The 17816-nt window shown below is 42.7% G+C and overlaps 1 protein-coding gene across 4 annotated transcripts in view; it reads right to left on the bottom strand.

The window, feature by feature from the left end:
• Positions 1 to 1455: 1455 nt before the first annotated feature.
• Positions 1456 to 17816, bottom strand: part of ATP8A2 (ATPase phospholipid transporting 8A2) — a 280843-nt gene continuing 264482 nt past the window's right edge. For all 4 annotated transcript variants that reach the window (XM_030944045.1, XM_030944071.1, XM_030944054.1 and 1 more), the window contains 2 exons: positions 15113 to 15204; positions 1456 to 7745 (listed from right to left, as the gene is read on the bottom strand). In XM_030944045.1, the coding sequence (XP_030799905.1) occupies positions 7648 to 7745; positions 15113 to 15204 (190 nt within the window). In that variant the 3' untranslated portion in view covers positions 1456 to 7647. The remainder of the gene's footprint in view (positions 7746 to 15112; positions 15205 to 17816) is intronic.

Here is a 17816-nt window from a genome sequence, read left to right as displayed (position 1 = left end):
TTATCATCAATTTTACTTTGGCATAATTGATTGCCCAGATGTGTGAAAGCTTTTACAAACAGCACAGTTCCTGCTGCTACATGCTTGCAGGCTGGGCCGCAGCTATGGAGGCCCAGGGAAGGAGCAAGCATGTACTCCAGCAAGACAGGGATACACAAGTTCATCACTCTCTTTAAATTTCCCTGCAAAGGAAAAGCAGATACTGGTCTGGCTTTGGGGATAAAAATGTTTTGAAAAGTACTCAAGCAATGACTTGTTAAGGGAAGAGGGGAGATTTGGCTTACACCTTCTTTCTGTTCCATAATTTAAAAAAGAAAATCCAGAAATAATTTGTTGTAAAAAAGTCTCTCTACGCTTTTAAAAGCATAGTGGTTTTGTCGGCAATCTATTAGGAAAAATCCTATTCCTCAAGTTATAGGACCCTAAGGGGGAAAAATTTTAGCCAAACTATATACAAATATGCACTTTGTTCCTGATAAAATCTGTTTAATTCCAGCATCTATTAATATTTGTACAAAGGGATCTCTTTGTTAAAGCTCATACCCTTTCATTTTCTATAGGGATCTGACAGTCCATGTTCCCCGTGGTCACCAAAAATCAAGTTAAGGCCAACCTTTTCTGCAAATTTAACTTCAGCCATAATTCAAGTCCCATTCCTGAGTCAGTGCCAGGCGTCCCCTGGCACGTACGGATGCAGCGCTACCAGGGACACGAGAGCCTTGTGTGGTGCTTCCTGCTGCCACTCCTGCTGGAGGCCAGGGAGCTCCAGAGTCACTTCTCCAGGTCTGGCCACACCAGAGAGCTCAGCAGCATCAGCTGAGCAGCAGCAGCAGAGATGTGACATTCCTGAGCAGGCAGAAGCAGGAGAGAGCCTGGCTCTGTGCTCTGGAGGAAAGCGGCTGCCACGGTCTCACCTCACATCTCGCTGCACTCTCAGATCATGCTCCCCCTCACACTCAGGAGCCTGAAGGCCCTGTGTTAAATTTGCAAATTTAGCTGCAAGTAAGGAGGCAAGGGAGGGTTTTTAGGGCTTAATTTTCCCCTGCTGTGTCTACATGACTTAACTGGGACAAAAGACTTCTAAGCTTTATTTTGGTGAAGCCTTGGTGAGATCAAGTGTATCATTTGTAGAAGAATCTCTCTCCACCTAGTTTATATAAAAAGATAGTTTTCCCCCTGAAGACATTATTCAAATACCAGTATCTGCTGTCAGCTCATCAGTACCATTCTTATTTTGCCATATTAGCCTTGCATTTGGGGCCTGATTTGAGACCTATTAAAGGAACTCAAGCCTTGCTCTAATGAGCAGGCCCCTAAAACACACCCAAAAGGCTGTGAAAAAATAAAAATAATCCATTCAACAGCTTTGCAGACTAAATCTCAAATGTATTTAACACTGAACTCTTGCTGCAAAGCTTGTGGGGGGATAAAACAAACAAGCCTCGGTCTGCGGGATTGCTTTAATAAAAGGTTTATTGGAAATATTTTTGTGCAGACATACAACAGTCAACAATGCTGTTCAAAGCTACAAATTGTCTAAGTTTTCTGAACCTTCTAAAAATACAAGTAAATGACTTTCATTTGTATTCAGTCTGAGAGGGAAACAAATTCCACTGTAATGCAATGCTGTATTTAAACTACCAGAGGACATTAATAGGACCTGAAAATGGTAACACTTCTAGAGGAAAAAACCCACACACCACTGCTGCTCTGCTGGGAGCCAATTAAACATCCCCCCACAGCGTCACTCCTCTCTGCATATCCAGATTGAAACGTCCCCATCTGAAACAATATTTAAGCAATTCGAGTACAGATATGACAGACAAGCGGGCACATGACTTGGCTCGCTGATGAAAAAGATGCTGTTAGAGATCCTGTCACTCAAGACCCTGAATATTTGACCTCCCAGTGCAATGGGCTGTACTTTGGGGGCAGGAGGAGGGACTGGGGGAGGTTTTCAAGTCAGACAACTCTTCCAGCACACACATGTACACAGTCCCAGAGGGCTTGGCTGCCTCACTACTTTATAACTGGAGCCCTTTGAAAAAAAAAAAAAAAAAAAGAGTTGAGCAACAACTTTGAGCAACTTTCCAGTCTACGAACCCTTGATGGTAAGAACAGCAAGTACCCTCATTCCCCTTCTGAATCAACATATCAACCAGAAGGGCAGAGGAGAGCACAAGCACTGTCTGGTAAACTCCACAAACTCCACGTTTTCTAAGAAACCCAGCAGATGTTTTGAAATTGATTAATTTACGCCAAGATGACATCTGGAACATCTTCGCAGGAAAACCACCCAGTAAGGTAGTCAGAATTTAAAACAACCGTGTCTTTCTGTTAATGCTGGCTTTTTCCCTTGGCTTCATTGCTCCATAATTACAAGGGTGCTGACCTTCCAGCTATGCACAGTGACAGTTTGGCAATATATTAACACTTTTCTTCATTGTTAAGACTCCCGAGTGATTGCCCAGAGCTGGGATTGCCCACACAGAATTTGTCATTTACCAACTTCTGTTTCTCTTTAGTAGCTACCAAGAGGCTGAACGAGAACAGACCTCTTATGGCAGATTTCAGGAGAACTTCTCACCTTCTTCACACATAAAGGAAGGCTTTGGATAAACACTAGTACTCACCCACTTTACCTTCTGTCCACACCATACATGAGCAGGCCATGAATCCAAATGAAACAACCCTGGGTTTCACACACTATCACAAAGAGATCTGGTGATACTAATGAGCCCCTGGCACCAGCCTGAGGGACAGGAACCTGCCCAGGAGCAATACCTGAGCAGAAATCCCACTAACTCTCCATGATGGAGTGTCAGCCAGGACTGCAATAATTCCAGTGCTCAGTTCTGGTGAGTCCATGAGGTAAAGAGGAACCAGTAAATAATTTAGCAATCTTCATAACCCATGAAACAACCTGCTAGAGCCAAAGCATGCTAAGCAGGGAACACTTCTGGCGGGGATTCATTCTAAGTTCAGGACTCAGGTACCAGAGAAACTCAGCTTCAGGAGGTAACAGTGCTTCACAAATTCTCAGCTGAGCTCTGCTCCCTTCCCAGAGCCACAGGAAGAAACGAAAGAAATCAGCTTTATCACTGCTCTTCACAGATGCCTGAGGAATCCCTCCCCTCACTAACCTCTAACAGCAGCACTGCTCTTGGCCAATCTGTTTTGCTTCCCAGTCCCTTCACCTCTCCAGACAGCCCATCCAAAAGCACATTCCTGGCCAGATAAACTCAGGCTGGCTAGGTTTCCAGGTCATTGAGAAGTGATCACCTTTGGGATTCATTTGTGTGGCCAAGCAGTGCAGGGCACTTTCTGGTTTTCATTTGCCAACAAAGCTCAAAGCCTCCATTAATCTTCCTGCTACATATGGAAAAAGTACCCATATGGATTTATTTTGTTGTCATCTATTGTATTGACCTATCCTGTGGCCTTCTCCGGACACACAGCTCTGGTCACAGATGCTGAAAGGCAGTGAAGCCTCTCTTGGGTGTCTACAGGATACTGGGAAGAGGTAAGAATCACTCCTGACAGGACAGAAGGGGTCCAGCTGTCTGGAGGCTGAGGAACATGCATGGTCAGTGCCATATTTTAGATGCAGACTGCTACCCAGATACACCATAGCCAAATTCTCATCTCCAACCCCTCAGGTATTTCATACCACCATCACCACTTCTTGTTACTCAACAGGACACAAAGAGCTCTCCTGCAACTTAAGTTTAAGGCATTGATACTGTGTGATGATTCAAAACAAAGGTAAAATACCCTCAGTGCTTAACACTCATGAGAAATCTGATAAACCCAAGGTGCTTCTCAGGGCCAAGCGCCCACTCAATGCCTGTTCTGCTTCAAACCTGAGCTGTGAGAAGTACACTCCTCTAAACATTTAAAGAATAAATTAAGTAATTAGTTATAAAACCAAGGGAGAATGTAAATAGAGTGTCACTAGCCTTCACTGATGACTGCAGGCAATGTGAAAACAGAAGATTTAGTGAGATAGCCCAAAAGGGCAAACTGCAGGACAGGGACAGCGTAAGGACTGTGCACCTCTCGGGCTCTTGGGCTGTCCATGGAGGGCCAAGTTGCACCCTGTGTGGCCACTGACCACGTCCACACATTTCACATATTCACAGAAATAAAGCTTTCTCTGCTTTATTTATGACTTTATTATTATGACTGTCTCCCAGCAAACACACTCCAGTACATGCTGTAAAAAATAATGTAATCTTGGTAAGAGAGACTTCCCTGCAGCATCTGCTATGAGCTGCTGGCTGAGGTAGGGGAAGAGACTGCACAGTTTCGGCCATGCACTATGGGGTGTGTAGTCTAGTAAACTGCAGACTAGCGAGGCTTGACTGTTATCTTAATTTACAGCCCATATAGTTTATGTTAACTCTACACACATTTTTATTATATTAGCAGCTTAGTTTGACCCAGATACTTTTATTGGTTATTCGCCTTTTCTCCTTGACAAGTTATTACTGACTTCCCATTCTAGCTCCCTACAGCAAGACGTGAAGTCCTGTCAAGGAAATGTCAACAGACTCCTCAGCAGTGCTCAGAGCAGCTCGGGCTCCCACTCACCAGCTTTAAATTGCTACTAGGCAATCATTAAAGGAGCAGCAAGCTGCGATTATGGTGTTATAAAAAGCAGCCACCAGAGCCAAATCTAATTCAGGAAAATCACCACTTCCATCTGAATATCCAAACCCATCTCCCTTTGGTCAGTGCAGAGAGCCTCTCAGGAATGCCTTTTCTGAGCAAGACTGGGTAGTTAAGTCTGGACAGTCAGGCAGAAATCCCCCATTCCTTCTGCTCCGATACCCTGTCTAGTCGATAACATTTTCACACAGCACTTTCAAAGGCTGCTGTTACTGCTCCGTGCATTTGCCCTAATGAACAAGGAATTCTGTTGATGCAGAGCAGCTGTCATTCTCCTTCTGCTAACACAGCACCCGAATGCACCTCATCATTGCTCATCAAGACAAGCAACTCCAACACCCAGTCTGCAGCACATTACAATACATTAATTCCTGTAATGACTCCAAAGAACAAGAAGAATGCCAGGTCTTGACCTGGGTGGGTTCTACAGAATTAACTCAGCTAGAGATTAAGGCCATACAGTGATGATAAAGTCTGACCCACCAGCCCCAGTGTCACATACTGTATAGCCCTGTGACAAATCCCATGTGCAATTCCCATTGAGCTGACAACCAACACACGTAGCTCAGTCTAAACCACCATTCACTCTAGGGAGGGTTTTTGTTTGTGACACACACTGACCTCAATTTACAGAGAGGTCAAAATGATACACCCCATAGTCTGCACTAATAAAATAAATCACATCAGATGACAGCTGCTCCTCCCCAGCACCTTTCATTACGTTCTGCAAAATTTTGTTGCCCTAAGTTAAGAACAGAAAAAACTCCAGGATCCCTTCTATTCTCTGCTTAACACATTTACTTGCCATTCTTCATTATCCAAAGGCTTTTAAAAGTTTTTTTTCGGCAGCCCCATGAAAAGCCTCCAAATTGTTTACATGCCAATGTTTGGTGTGTAGCTTAGAGTACAAAGACTAAGCTGATCTCATTTTGCCTTGGTGGGAAGTTAATTTTCCTTGTGTTTTTACAAAAGGAAGAAACAATTAGCGGTTTTGAGGAGAGGCTTACACCACACATTTCCTAAACAGATTTGGTTTCTAAATAAAAGGAAGTGTTTAACAGGTTATATCAGCATTAAGATTTAAAAACTCCTGGGATTAGGCTTACTCTCCCCTTATTTATTCTCAGCACTAGTATTTGTGCCTTTAAACAAAATTCCTCTCCTATAAAATACATACATCCACACTTGGCCCCTTGACATTCATGCCTATGGCAAAATTATTTGCACGTTTTCCTTATTGCATAATTGTCTCATTAGCACTGCAAAAAGAAGGTGATGACTTTTCCCTCTGTGCCATCAGCCTAATCCAAGAGCAATCCTGACTGGTGCTGCAGGAGCAAAATTTGCCTTTTCTAAAATGGAAGGGGACTCTGAACCTCTGAGGTGGCACTGGAAATTGAATTATAGCACTTGAGTGCTGGCATTTACTTGCAACCCTTGAGGAAGATTAAATCAGTAGGCCAGGCTGGAGCTTTCCTCTCCTTTGCTAAACATAAACATTCATATTCAAATTGCTTTCAGATATATTTAAATCAATAAAAAACTCTGGATGATGGTCAATAGGGCAAAAAACAACGCCAACTTTTTAAATACACAGATGTAGTATGTACATTAACCACGAAGCCTGGCTTAAACACAGCAGTATTTACTTTATACTGTTCAGAAATGTGGCTTGGCGACTAAAATTAACAGAACTTGTCTGGAGGACAGCATAAGCTTTCTAAGAGCTCTTTCAGCTTTAACTTATGCCCCAGTTTTTGCCTTTTTTTTTTTCCCTTCAAAATCCCAATCTATGCAGCAGCACGCCTGTCCCAGTGGCACAGCAAGGCCATGGAGCCAGCATTCCTTCCAAGGCTCACGGGTCTGGGTGTTTTGGGAAGCCTGTTGATGGATCAGATATAGAAGAGGGACTGGTTTGGCTGAACAAACAAACAGCAAGTCTCCTCTTCACAATGGCCAGCTCTGTGTGTGTCCATGTGTGTGCATGCACGTGTGTAATCCCCTCCTGCCCTCCTCTGCAAACCTCTCTTACCTGGCATGGGGAAGGCTCCTTTAGGGTTACACTATTAGCCTCCTATGCACATGTACATCTTATCAACATATCTGACAAGATGGTACCTTTAAATTGAAATTCCCACTGTTTTATTCTACTATTACACTGGGAATGGGGTCCTGGAGGGAAGTCCCAGGCTACACTTGAAGTGCACATCCAAATACATCATGAAGCATTATGAGGAGGTACCTAGTCTTGGTGTACAATGCCATGCACTCAGCTGCTCTGCCAAGCTCTGACTTCCACATCCTGGCTGTGTGAGTAAGCTATTATTTGGGTTTCAGAAAGCTAAGATAGAACCCTAATAAATCCTGTAAGAGGGCAAATAGTCTAAGCAATTGATTGCTATCTTGTGTTATTCTGTCATAAGAAGGCAAATAAGCATTTTTAGCTACAAACTGTGCTGCAATCAAAAATTTTACACCAAATGGTCTGTTGAAAATTTCAGCCAAATTAATTAACAGTGAATACAAGAAGGAGTAAAGTCTGCATGCAGTCGTGTGCACTTGGTCTGTGTGTAACAAAACAGGAAATCTCAGCACCCCGTTCCAATTAAGCAAAGGCTGATTTCTCATGGAACATAAATTTTCTACTTTTCCCCCAGAACAACCTTATGCCGATGTTTTAAATAGTGGTAAAACATTGTTTTTAATTTCACACCTCACATAGCACAGTCAAATGCTTCATAACAACATAAACAAAACTTTACGCAGAGCTTTGCGACTGAAGTCAAACAATGATTTCCCCCCCACAATATGCACTCAAGGTTTGCAGGAAGAATACAGAAAATTGCTGGCTAAGGCCACAGAAATGAGTTCTCTGGTGTTTTGGCTGCTGCTGCCAAACCTAGTCATGAATGTGTTAACAGTGGATGCATTGATCCAAATCCCATTATTCCCACCACCCGTCAAGTAAAGAATAATTTATTCTATTTCTGTTCTCCTTTTGGTTGTATCGTAGGATCGAACGACTTGCGACTGGGAAACAACACCGTGTTCTTCTTGAGAAAATGCATACCCATCTGAAAAAGCAGAAGAAGAAAAAAGAAATCAGTCACTGGAGTTGAGCTCAAGAGCACAGACCTCTTTTAGAAACAGTTTTAGGCATCACTGAAGTTATGAGACTGAGACTACAGCAACCTTATTTTCTGTGCTGTGCCTCTGATACTCAGAGCTGCGCACTGCATTGCCCATGTGGCACAGGAAGGGTGTCTGCTGCCTGTTCTGTCCCTCTGCTCCCCTCCCCGGGCCAGGACAGTGCACACAGCCACCAATGCCCTCTGAGTCAACCTAATAAGCTACAGATTGATTTGAACACACTCCCATAGTACTGCCATAGCGGCAGAGTTTCTCTAAAGACTAAACAGAGAAGTAGAGATTTGCATTTCAGCTTGACTCCTCTGAAGCCCGCTTGACACCAGCAGTTTCTCTGGAGAAAGGTGGGAATGTCTAGCTCACATTTTTCTCAACCAGATTTTTCTAGCCCAACCAGATTTTTCTCACATCTTCCTCTTAACTCCCCTCAGGATTTTTTTATTAACAATTTTTCAAGTGGAATCTGATGAATGACACAGTGAAACTCTTGATTCTGTTGGCCAGTCATTTATATTTTGCACAGAGCAAACACACATTCTGGAGGTGTCTATTTTGTTAATCCTGCTAGCTAGCACAATCCTGTGGTCTCCCTAGAAACTACTCAGATGAAAATAACCACGTGCCTGATTTCTTTTAAAGTACTGTGGACAGGCAAGTGACATTTTTTGATAGCATCTGCAGAACACCACAATGCTGGTAAAACAGTCACAAATAGCTAATGGGCCAACATGATGAAACAGCAGACAGACTTGCAAATGTGGCCCCACAGAAGATTCTGAATGGAAAACTGTGGCAAAGGACAGGAGATTTTTTGACACCCTGAGTCACAAGCACAGCAGGAAATCTTTGCCAGTAAGTGGAAGGGATTCAAACAGAAATACATTGCTCCAGTCACATATCCCTCATGGAAGTGATTGCAGGACAGCAAGAACCTTGATTTGATTACATGACCAATCATCCCAGCATCCCATTTCATTTTCCCTGAGCAGTTCCATGCCAATATACATACTGCTACAGAGGCACAGGTTCGTTTTTCCTGCCTGCAGCTGAAGGTTCACAGAATACATTCATGAAGTGCAAACAGCCTTTTGGAAAAAAGTATGTCCATCCTGGATCATTGCAAAGGAAGCACGATGTACAAAACAGGCTTTCATTTTAAAAAGGGTAGATTCACACTTAAACAAACACCTCCAGTGGGTTTGTTCCATGTGAAGGGCCAGCATCCTGTTAGCATTTTTGGCTAAATTCTCCATGGATAAGTCAACTTGGTCAAAGACCACAAGCTTAAGCCCTAGAAGACTGAAGCCCATGTCCCATTACCTGATTTGCATCGAGGTGGCTTTGCCATATTTACTTATCCATGAGATCATCCAGCATAATGGAGTCTTCAACTGCCGTAACTACTGCAAATCCAGCACTGACCACACAAGTCAGTCCTGGGTGTCATCTTCCCATGACCTGCTTATTTCCAGTGCTGCCACAGGCCTGCAGACAGCCAGACAGCCCAACCACTCCGCAACTTCAATGCAAAATTCAGTCAAAGGAACCTGTTCACCACTCTCACACCAATAGAAAACACCTTAATACAGCAAGAAATTTCAGGCTAAGATCATCTGTGATAAGAATACCAGGGGTATCCTTACATGTTCATGTCCCTCATCCATCCTGGACTATCAGCAACAAGGGTTTTGTGTGTATGTCATGGGAAAGGCTGCGACCCCCAAACTTCTCAGCCGAAGCTCAACATTTGGCAGCTCGTGTAAGACTTTTCCTGTAGATCTCTATACAGGAAGATGAGTTCGTATTACATTTTTCTATTCACATTACAATTAAAATTTAACTTCAAGCTGTTTAGGCAGCTGACTGCGCCTTGTGGAACCAAAATGCTGTAAATGCTTGAGTCCCATCTGCACTCCCCAAGCAGCTCTACATTTCCACTGCTTCCCGACCCCATCCAAAAACAATGAAAGTTTCCATCTGTCAGTTACTAGGGAACTTTCCGGAAGTTTGAACTTTTCCCCCAACTCCAGCTTTAAAACCACACCTATGAGCCTGCTTTAGGAACAAGGCCCTTATTGTTCAGCTGTCCTGCAGCAGCCCAAGGAAAGAGCGCATTTCTTTGGGGCTTTCTGGGCACAACCCACTTGCCCTCACAGAAGGAAGGACCTTTATACTCTGAGACTTTCTATTAATGGAGGAAAGGGACACTTTTGAATATCTGTCAGTGGGGCTTCATTTGTTAAGAAGAGATTCACATTCTCATCAAATCTAAGGTTTCACTGGTACCAGATATTATCAGACAACCTACTGAATTTTAAAAGCATCCTGTTGGGTTTTCTTAAAGCTTTGATATTCTATGAGTAGATCTGAATCTAGTGTCCCATTAGGTCTCTAATTTAACACACTCTTTTTCTGTTCACTGCAATGGCTGTTCTGGTCTGTGCAACACTGGACTACAGCAACCATCTCAATGGGCGCGCCTCCAACGCAGACAGCAACACTGTGCAAGCTCAACAGCACTCTCATGGCAACAGCTTCCAAGACCAGGACCAGAAAGTGTGCAGAGGGCTCTTTTTATTCCAGAAGATCGCCTCATGGAAGGACTGCTTACAGTTTTAGTCACTTCAGGGATTTATTTTAGAGGCCTTCTACTCCTTGCACTCTCCTCTGACACACCCAAATTGTCTGCCCCAGGATTTGTTTAGGCCAGCCAGCAAGAGGGCAGTTGTCACTGGCAGCCCATCAGAACCCTCACCTGCTGCAGCATTTCACTAGTTCATACTGCAGAGGTATTATGGTTTAGTACAGTCCAAAGTATAAAATGCATCCTCTTTTGTTTGCCTTTGGAGAAAAATGCCCAGATTCAAATCTACTAAAACTTTTAGGGGGTTGGGGAGAAGTGAGAGACTGTTTTCTTTTTTTTTTCCTCTCCAATCTCTTTTAGGAAATATTGCTTCTTGAATAGCAAAACTGTCTCTGACATAATGAAAACCAACATTGTGGTATCATTTGACCAGCCAAATTCTGTCTCAGGCGAAACATTTGGTTCTGCAGAGTTTTTAAGGAGATTTGCTGTGATGTCACAGTTCACATTTACCAGTTAAAAAGTGAATGCTAACTCAGCTTTGACTCAGCAACCATCTTCTACTTAACCTGGGAAAGGGAAAGCTGCCTAAAATCTTGAACAGTTTGACTAATGCTTACTGAAGTAAATAATTTCTCTTCTGATAAACCATGCCTGTGTTTTCTTAAGGACCCAAGAGGAATTCCTGACAAATGGTTCCATCTCTTTAGTCTCAGATACCAACTTACTGGTATTTCCAGGTAGAAAATAAGAGTCAGATGCCACAGCATCAAATTCTAAACCAATTATTCCTATTTCTTTTCCCAAAATTGATATTAAAATACTGCAACTCCACTTAACAGTCAACAAACATGTAGCTTGGAAAAAATACAGAATGTATATTATATTTCAAACACAAGCAAGGTAAGAGGAAAAAAAAGTTTAAAAAGCATCTCAAGTAGCTCCCCTGTTGTTTTTCAAATAAAAATGCACTAGCAGAAAAGTGAAAGGAAGAAGGTGTCTGCTAGTGGAGAATAAATGGAGGGATTAGAGCCCTCAGCATGAACACATTATTATTATTTATTATTTGTCAGCCCCCATACTGTGAAACGAACCTCAGATGACAGGTGCTTTTTCTCCACTGATTAATAAGGTGCAAACCATATGCTCTGCATTCAGATTTACTCTATGAAATCACCATATTCTGTCAAAGGAAGAAGGATTTTCTCGGCTAGCATAGGCAGCCTGGGCCAAGTGCAGCAATCCTCACTCAGGCATGGCTTGGTGGAGTTTCAGAGGGAGCTCTGCCAAAGCTGTGCTTAATGGGAGCAGACTCAGCTCTCCTTTTAAAGAGCACATTGAGACAATTGATAACTGAACACCAGCAGGGGCATTACAGGAGGGAAACCACCCTAGAAGGATGCTGTGGAACTTTCCTTATGGATGGAGGGTACCCTTCCCATCCTCTGGGGGAACAGGTGATACAGGTCAGTCCTGCAGGAGGAAAGGGGAGGTCAAGAGTCATCTTTTATATCTACAGTTTGTCTAAAGGAGGTGCTGCTCTCACAGAGTCACAGCAGTGAAAAAGACAAGAACTTGGATGGAGACCTGGGGAAAACCTCATAGCCAGCAAACCCTTTTTGGAAATCATTATTGCTCCTTCCCTCAAGGGAGAGTCACACAGCAAGCTAAAGGGAAGGGTCCAAAGACACATCTGAGAGAAGCCTGGTAACATTTCCTGCTCATTCTTAAGAGGTGTCAGAAAGCAGACGGCAACAGGGAAGGACCAATTTCACCAGGCACCTTCACCAGGAGGTGAGCACAGCCTGGGGAGCAGTGTTGTCAGCACTGCCTACAAGACTGCACTGAGATGGTTTTATTTTAGCACCTGGGCTTGACAACCATATGCAACTCTTCCACTAAAGTCAGGAGCTTCACACTTCCTTTTTTTTTTTTTAACTTTTCACAAATGTCCCAGAAAGGAACCATGCGATCTTTGACAGCACAGCCAGTAGATAGATTTCTTTCATGCTTCTGGCAGGTCTATACAACTCAGGAACACAAAAAGCATGAAAAACAGCCATGAAGGTTTTACTTTAAGGACATACCCTTCCAAATGGACAGGGCTAGTCTCCAAGGCAGCCACTCTGAGCCAGTTTCTTTAATGAGAGGAGGTGTTTGAGAGACTAATCCTGGCTGGCACTCCCATATGGCACTGCCATGGCACTGGCTGCACAGCTCTGCTGCCCACTTTGGGTGCTGGACCCACAAGAGTCTGGTGCTGCATAGGAGCACCCCATCCATACATCATGCCTTAAGGTCCTGTGCTGTGCTAATACTTTTGGAGAAGGGCTAGCTCACCAACAGAGAGCCAAGGAAACACACAGTGAGCTTCTGCCTCTTGTACAGAGCTGTGTAGCCTTACCTCAGTCAGCTCTTTGCTCCCACCATTGACCACCAGTCGCAGCCCAGAAAATCCCTGTGAGATTTTTTTCCTTTCCATGTAACTGGAAACAAAGCTGTTTAGGCATTGTGTCCTCCCAAAACACTTGGAAATAGTTGCTGTCAAAAATAAAGTAATTTCCAACCCAGTACTGCATCTTTACAATCTGTGCTACCAAATTTAATCCCATTTTCATTCCTTGTTGGGAACAAGACAATCCATTTGCCTAAGCTTTTGTCAGCTCTGACTAAACAAACCATTTTCCTCCTTTATATGTAAGCAACAGATTCTGAGTTGAAGTCACAAAAGCAATTTTTAGTCTTCACAGCCTGGGAATTTAGGGTCTGGTGGAAACATATGAACAGTTCAAGACTTCAAACAGAGTGCTTCTAGTGTGATTTAAGATACTGGCCCGGCATGTCAAGGCTACTGCCCTATTCATCAAGTCTTGGCTTTCAAGATTTCTAGCATTTAGTAAACAGTTGTACAATCCAGGGTTGTGAAAACAGCACATTTGTACCCTGGATTTTACATGGCCTTGTACATATAACAGCTATGCAACACTGGAAAATAATATTTGACAAGAGATGACAGAAGTCATGGAACATCACAAAAATCACAAAAATCATCTTTCAATCCTTTCAATCCCAGCTTCATAGTCAAAATTTATGTTCATGTGAAAAACAGATTGCTGATTGTAACCTGTCCTGACTGGCCTGACTCATTTAGCACTTAATAATTTGCATTTATAGGGAAGCTGGTTATCCAAGTTAGGGTTTATTTTGATCTCATTTTTCTTTCCCAACAGCTGTTTGCCTACTAACAACCTGATTATGTGTTCTTTGAGACTAAAAGCACATATTAAGTCTGACTAGCTACCTCCTGGTATAGCTCCTTTCTGCACTGCTTCACAGGTTTCAGATTGTGGTTAAGTCTGCACAGCAGACTATTTTGACAGCCATTTGTTTGTGCATTTTATGGATTTCTTCTGCCAATCATTGCTATTGGAATCTTCTCAAAGAGCATGTTTGCATGACCAAAGCCATGTTGCTATCAGCATCCCTGGCTCCTTTATACAAAGGATTAAATCTCTGCAGAAATGTGGTCCACAGGGCTGCTCTGCTCACTGGCCTCTCTTCCCAGACGTAGTGGGATTGATTGCCAAAGACCCCACATCCCTTGGCAGTGATGGCAGCCTTCCAATGGCTCTATCAAGGACAAACACTATCAGATCCATCACTGTCCCACCCCTTCTAGTCAAATTTCCCATGGAAAAAGAATACCTCAGGTATTATCCCAGCCCTGCCTCCATGACCTGAGCCATAACAGTTCTGCTACAGAAGGAGACACAGCCAGCAATGAAATTTGACTCCTCTGTGATTCTTAGGCAGTCAGGGGTGTCACTTCCTACTGCAATTGCAATACAAACCCCAAATCCTGAGTGTCTGTCCCTTGCCCTGTGTGCAGCAGGACTGCACAATGAAGAATTTACTTTCTTTAGTAAATAAGCCTATTGATACCACAAGTTTCATCACAAGAGAGACTGCATTTGCTCACTAGAAAGGGCTCACTGGACTCCCTGGTCCCTCAAGACAGCATGGTCCTTTGGTGCATCCGGCCTGCAGAGCTGCTAGAGATGATTTTAAATACTGTGGAAGCCTTTAAAACACTGACAAAAACCCATCAGGTCCAGCAGACACAGGAAGACAAATAAATGGATGACTTCTACATTAACAAGAAATGCCATTAATTTGAAGCAGCAGTAGTAGCCAGTTGTGACATTGCTTGTCTTCTCCCAGCAGTGGACAAAGAGGGAGAGGGAGAGAAGCAGCTCTGCAGGCCATGGCTTTCCTCACCAGCAACACACAGAACCCTAATGGCATCCCTGAAATATCTCTGTATTCTCAGCTAACCACAGCTAACATGAGATTTCATACAGAAATAATTTCTGTTAAAGCTAGGCTCTACCACAACATTTACTTTGCACAGAGTTTTTGATTTTTAGACTATTCTTAAGACTATGAGAATTCTACCTTTAGAGAACCTGCATACTGGGATTCTATCATTTGGGCCTGGTGATTGAATCCCAGGGAATTAACCACATTTGAGCTCCCCTTGCCTAGGGCCAGATACACTAATTCCACTTCCAAATGTATGTGTCTTGCTTGGCAGCTCAGCCTCGGCGCTAGATTATCTCTACCTACCATTTAATTAAAAAATAATCACCCTTGGCTTCCCTGACATGGGGCTAGGCTGTGAAACAGAGGCGGACGTGAGCCGCTACTTACGTGACACGCTTTGCTGGACAGAATGAGCACGGAAAAGGCTCGGAGGAGTTTTCCTGCCGAGCCTTTTTAACAAATGGTCACGTTCGTTCATGCTAAGGGAGACAGAAAGAGAGAAAACACACCAGTGAGTAACCAGATCATTTCAAGGTAAAAGTCAACTGTATTTAAAGTACTTATCAGCTTTGACTTTGTTAACACTAAAGGTGGTTGTAGCATGAAAAAGAATTTTCTCTTTCTTTAAACTGCACATTATGAAGAGAACTCCTCCTTTCTAAGGGCACTTTGTATAAATCTACTTTTGGTCAATTCATCCCTAATATCACCATCATTGTGATTTCTGAATGTGTGATGCCTCTAAATTATTACGAACCACATCAGAAGTCTGACATTGAGTGATATGGAATATTAAGAAGATTTCTCTTTAGTATTATGCACATGAATCACAGCATACACAAACTGCCTTAGAGAGAAGGAGCAAAGCATTGTCTCTTAGCACAAGGTAGAAGGCTTCTATCACACCTGCAAAATGGCCTGAAGCAACCAAAGGTAGGACCCATAGTTAAATCTGCCTTCTAAAGAATGCTCTCATTTTAACCTCCCATATGGAAAGAAAACTTTCTATCCAGTTTCTTTTATTAAAAACCTCTTTGGTTTACACAGTTCTTGTCAGAGGCCTGAAAAAATTACTGTTGAATTTACAAAAAGTGAAAATACAAACTTAAGGTGAAAAGCACAGTATGCTTACAACAGGTTTAACATACCTACAAGAATTATTAGAGGCACTCTCCATTTCGATTTTTGTAAAAAAACAACACTCGCTTCATCAAGAACTTGATGCCCAGAGTTAAAAAATGATGACTAAGATCCTGACCTTTCAAAGCATTTAATTATGTATATGAGTCCCACTAAGTTCAATGGGGTTTTAAAATAATATAGACCTTCAAATCTCATTGCACTGGAGCCTCAAATAACTTATGTATCAGATTATTTTCAGAAAGGTATTAGAGTCTACTTCGGTTCAAAGTTCTCCACAATTGGTCTGTTTATTCCTCATCACCCTTGTTCCTGACACTGAGATGGAGCTAGTGCAGAGAAGGGATCTGTTTGCTGGTACAGCTCCTTGCAATGCCTTTGTTCTATTTGCCCCACATTTACACTGTGTCTCCATTCTCCCAGTCTGCTTTTTCTTTCACATCTTTATTCACAAGGAGCAATTGCACTGATTATGCTGCAAACATGGATACACACCTGAATGCCAATGCTGGTATCTTCCTTGGGTTAGATTACAAATTCACATGCATTTGGCGTATGAAATGGAAATCCCAGCAAGCGCAGCTGCTGCTGTCGACATGCTAACAACAGCTTTAAACAAACAACTCCCTTTCACTGAAGCAGTTTGCTAACTTCAATCAGGAAAGTAACTGAAGAATCTCTGAGATGCCTGTAATATGTAATCCAGCCATGCAGGCTTATATTCCACTTAATAGTCCATTAGGGCAATAGCCAGGCTCACAGTTCTCTGTTCAGTGCATAATGAGGTGTCCACAAAACACAGGGTGCAATCTTTCTCTTTTTTCCTCTGATCCCCAAGCTCACACATCTGAACTAGAAGCTTGTAAAACCTACGGACTCCTCCTCAAAATCTTTACAAACTCTAAGCATTTTCAGACACTTGGTCTCTTCCCCTCCTTCCTCTGGCACCACAGAATCACACCTGCAATGGGTATGGCAGGTTGCTTTCCCTGCCTGCAGTCAGCAGTATTCCTTCAACATAAAACAGAAGTTGATAATAAATTTTGAAGCAAAAGTATTGATTCCAACTGAGTTTGTCAAACGCTAACAACTCTTGGCTCAGGAGACCTGCATGGGTTCAAAGAAGAAAGGATCAGAGGTTTCCATTAAAACTAGGGTTACAGCATGAAAGCTTCTAAAAATCTTGGAGGACCCAAGTGATTAAAAAAACCAAGATCAGTTTCTGGCTGTAAGAAAATCTAGTACATACAGAAAGAAGTTTATACCTGTTCCAAGCAGGAAGCATGGTGGAAAACACATACTACAAAGAATCACCAGGTAAGGGTGATGCAATGTAAGGCACAAAGCAAGACATAAGACTTCTCTAACCTTTAACCTCCCTTGCTTAGGAAGTTGACAACCTGCAGAACCAGCCACTACCAGTGATGCTGTACTGCACAACCTCCTGCTGACTGCAGGAGACTGCTGGGTAACTTGTTAGTTTAGTGAAACACTGTCTAAACACACTGCTGTCCTGTGAATGACAGAAGTGCAATACTTGTTCATGTTCTGCAGGCAAAGAACATGTAGGAAGACACTTTTCTATCTCAGTAGGGGGGTGATTTAAAAAAGGAAACTTAAACCAATCAAAAATACTTGTTGTGAGGGACAAATAAGCAATATTTGCCACAAAATTCTTACATTGAGAATGGAATCAACCACAGCAGAAAATCTCACAAGGAAAAATTCTTCATCTGCTTGTCTACTATGCAGCAACTGATGAAGTGTAGACCAGTAATGCTTAGCCCCTCAGGCTTCTGCATGCAGTGTGTGGAGGACAGCCTGCTGTCAAGGGACCTCTGAACAGGCGTGACACACTGCAGCTCTAAGAATGCCAAACCTATGCTATCTTTGATATTGCTAATTATAATCAACAAGTTCAAAACTGAAGTCACATCTGATTTTCCCATTT

Source organism: Camarhynchus parvulus, chromosome 1 (genome assembly GCF_901933205.1).
Source record: "Camarhynchus parvulus chromosome 1, STF_HiC, whole genome shotgun sequence".
Lineage (NCBI taxonomy): Eukaryota > Metazoa > Chordata > Aves > Passeriformes > Thraupidae > Camarhynchus > Camarhynchus parvulus.
Note: the sequence above shows the minus strand (reverse complement) of the source record. Positions and strands in the feature narration are given on the sequence as shown.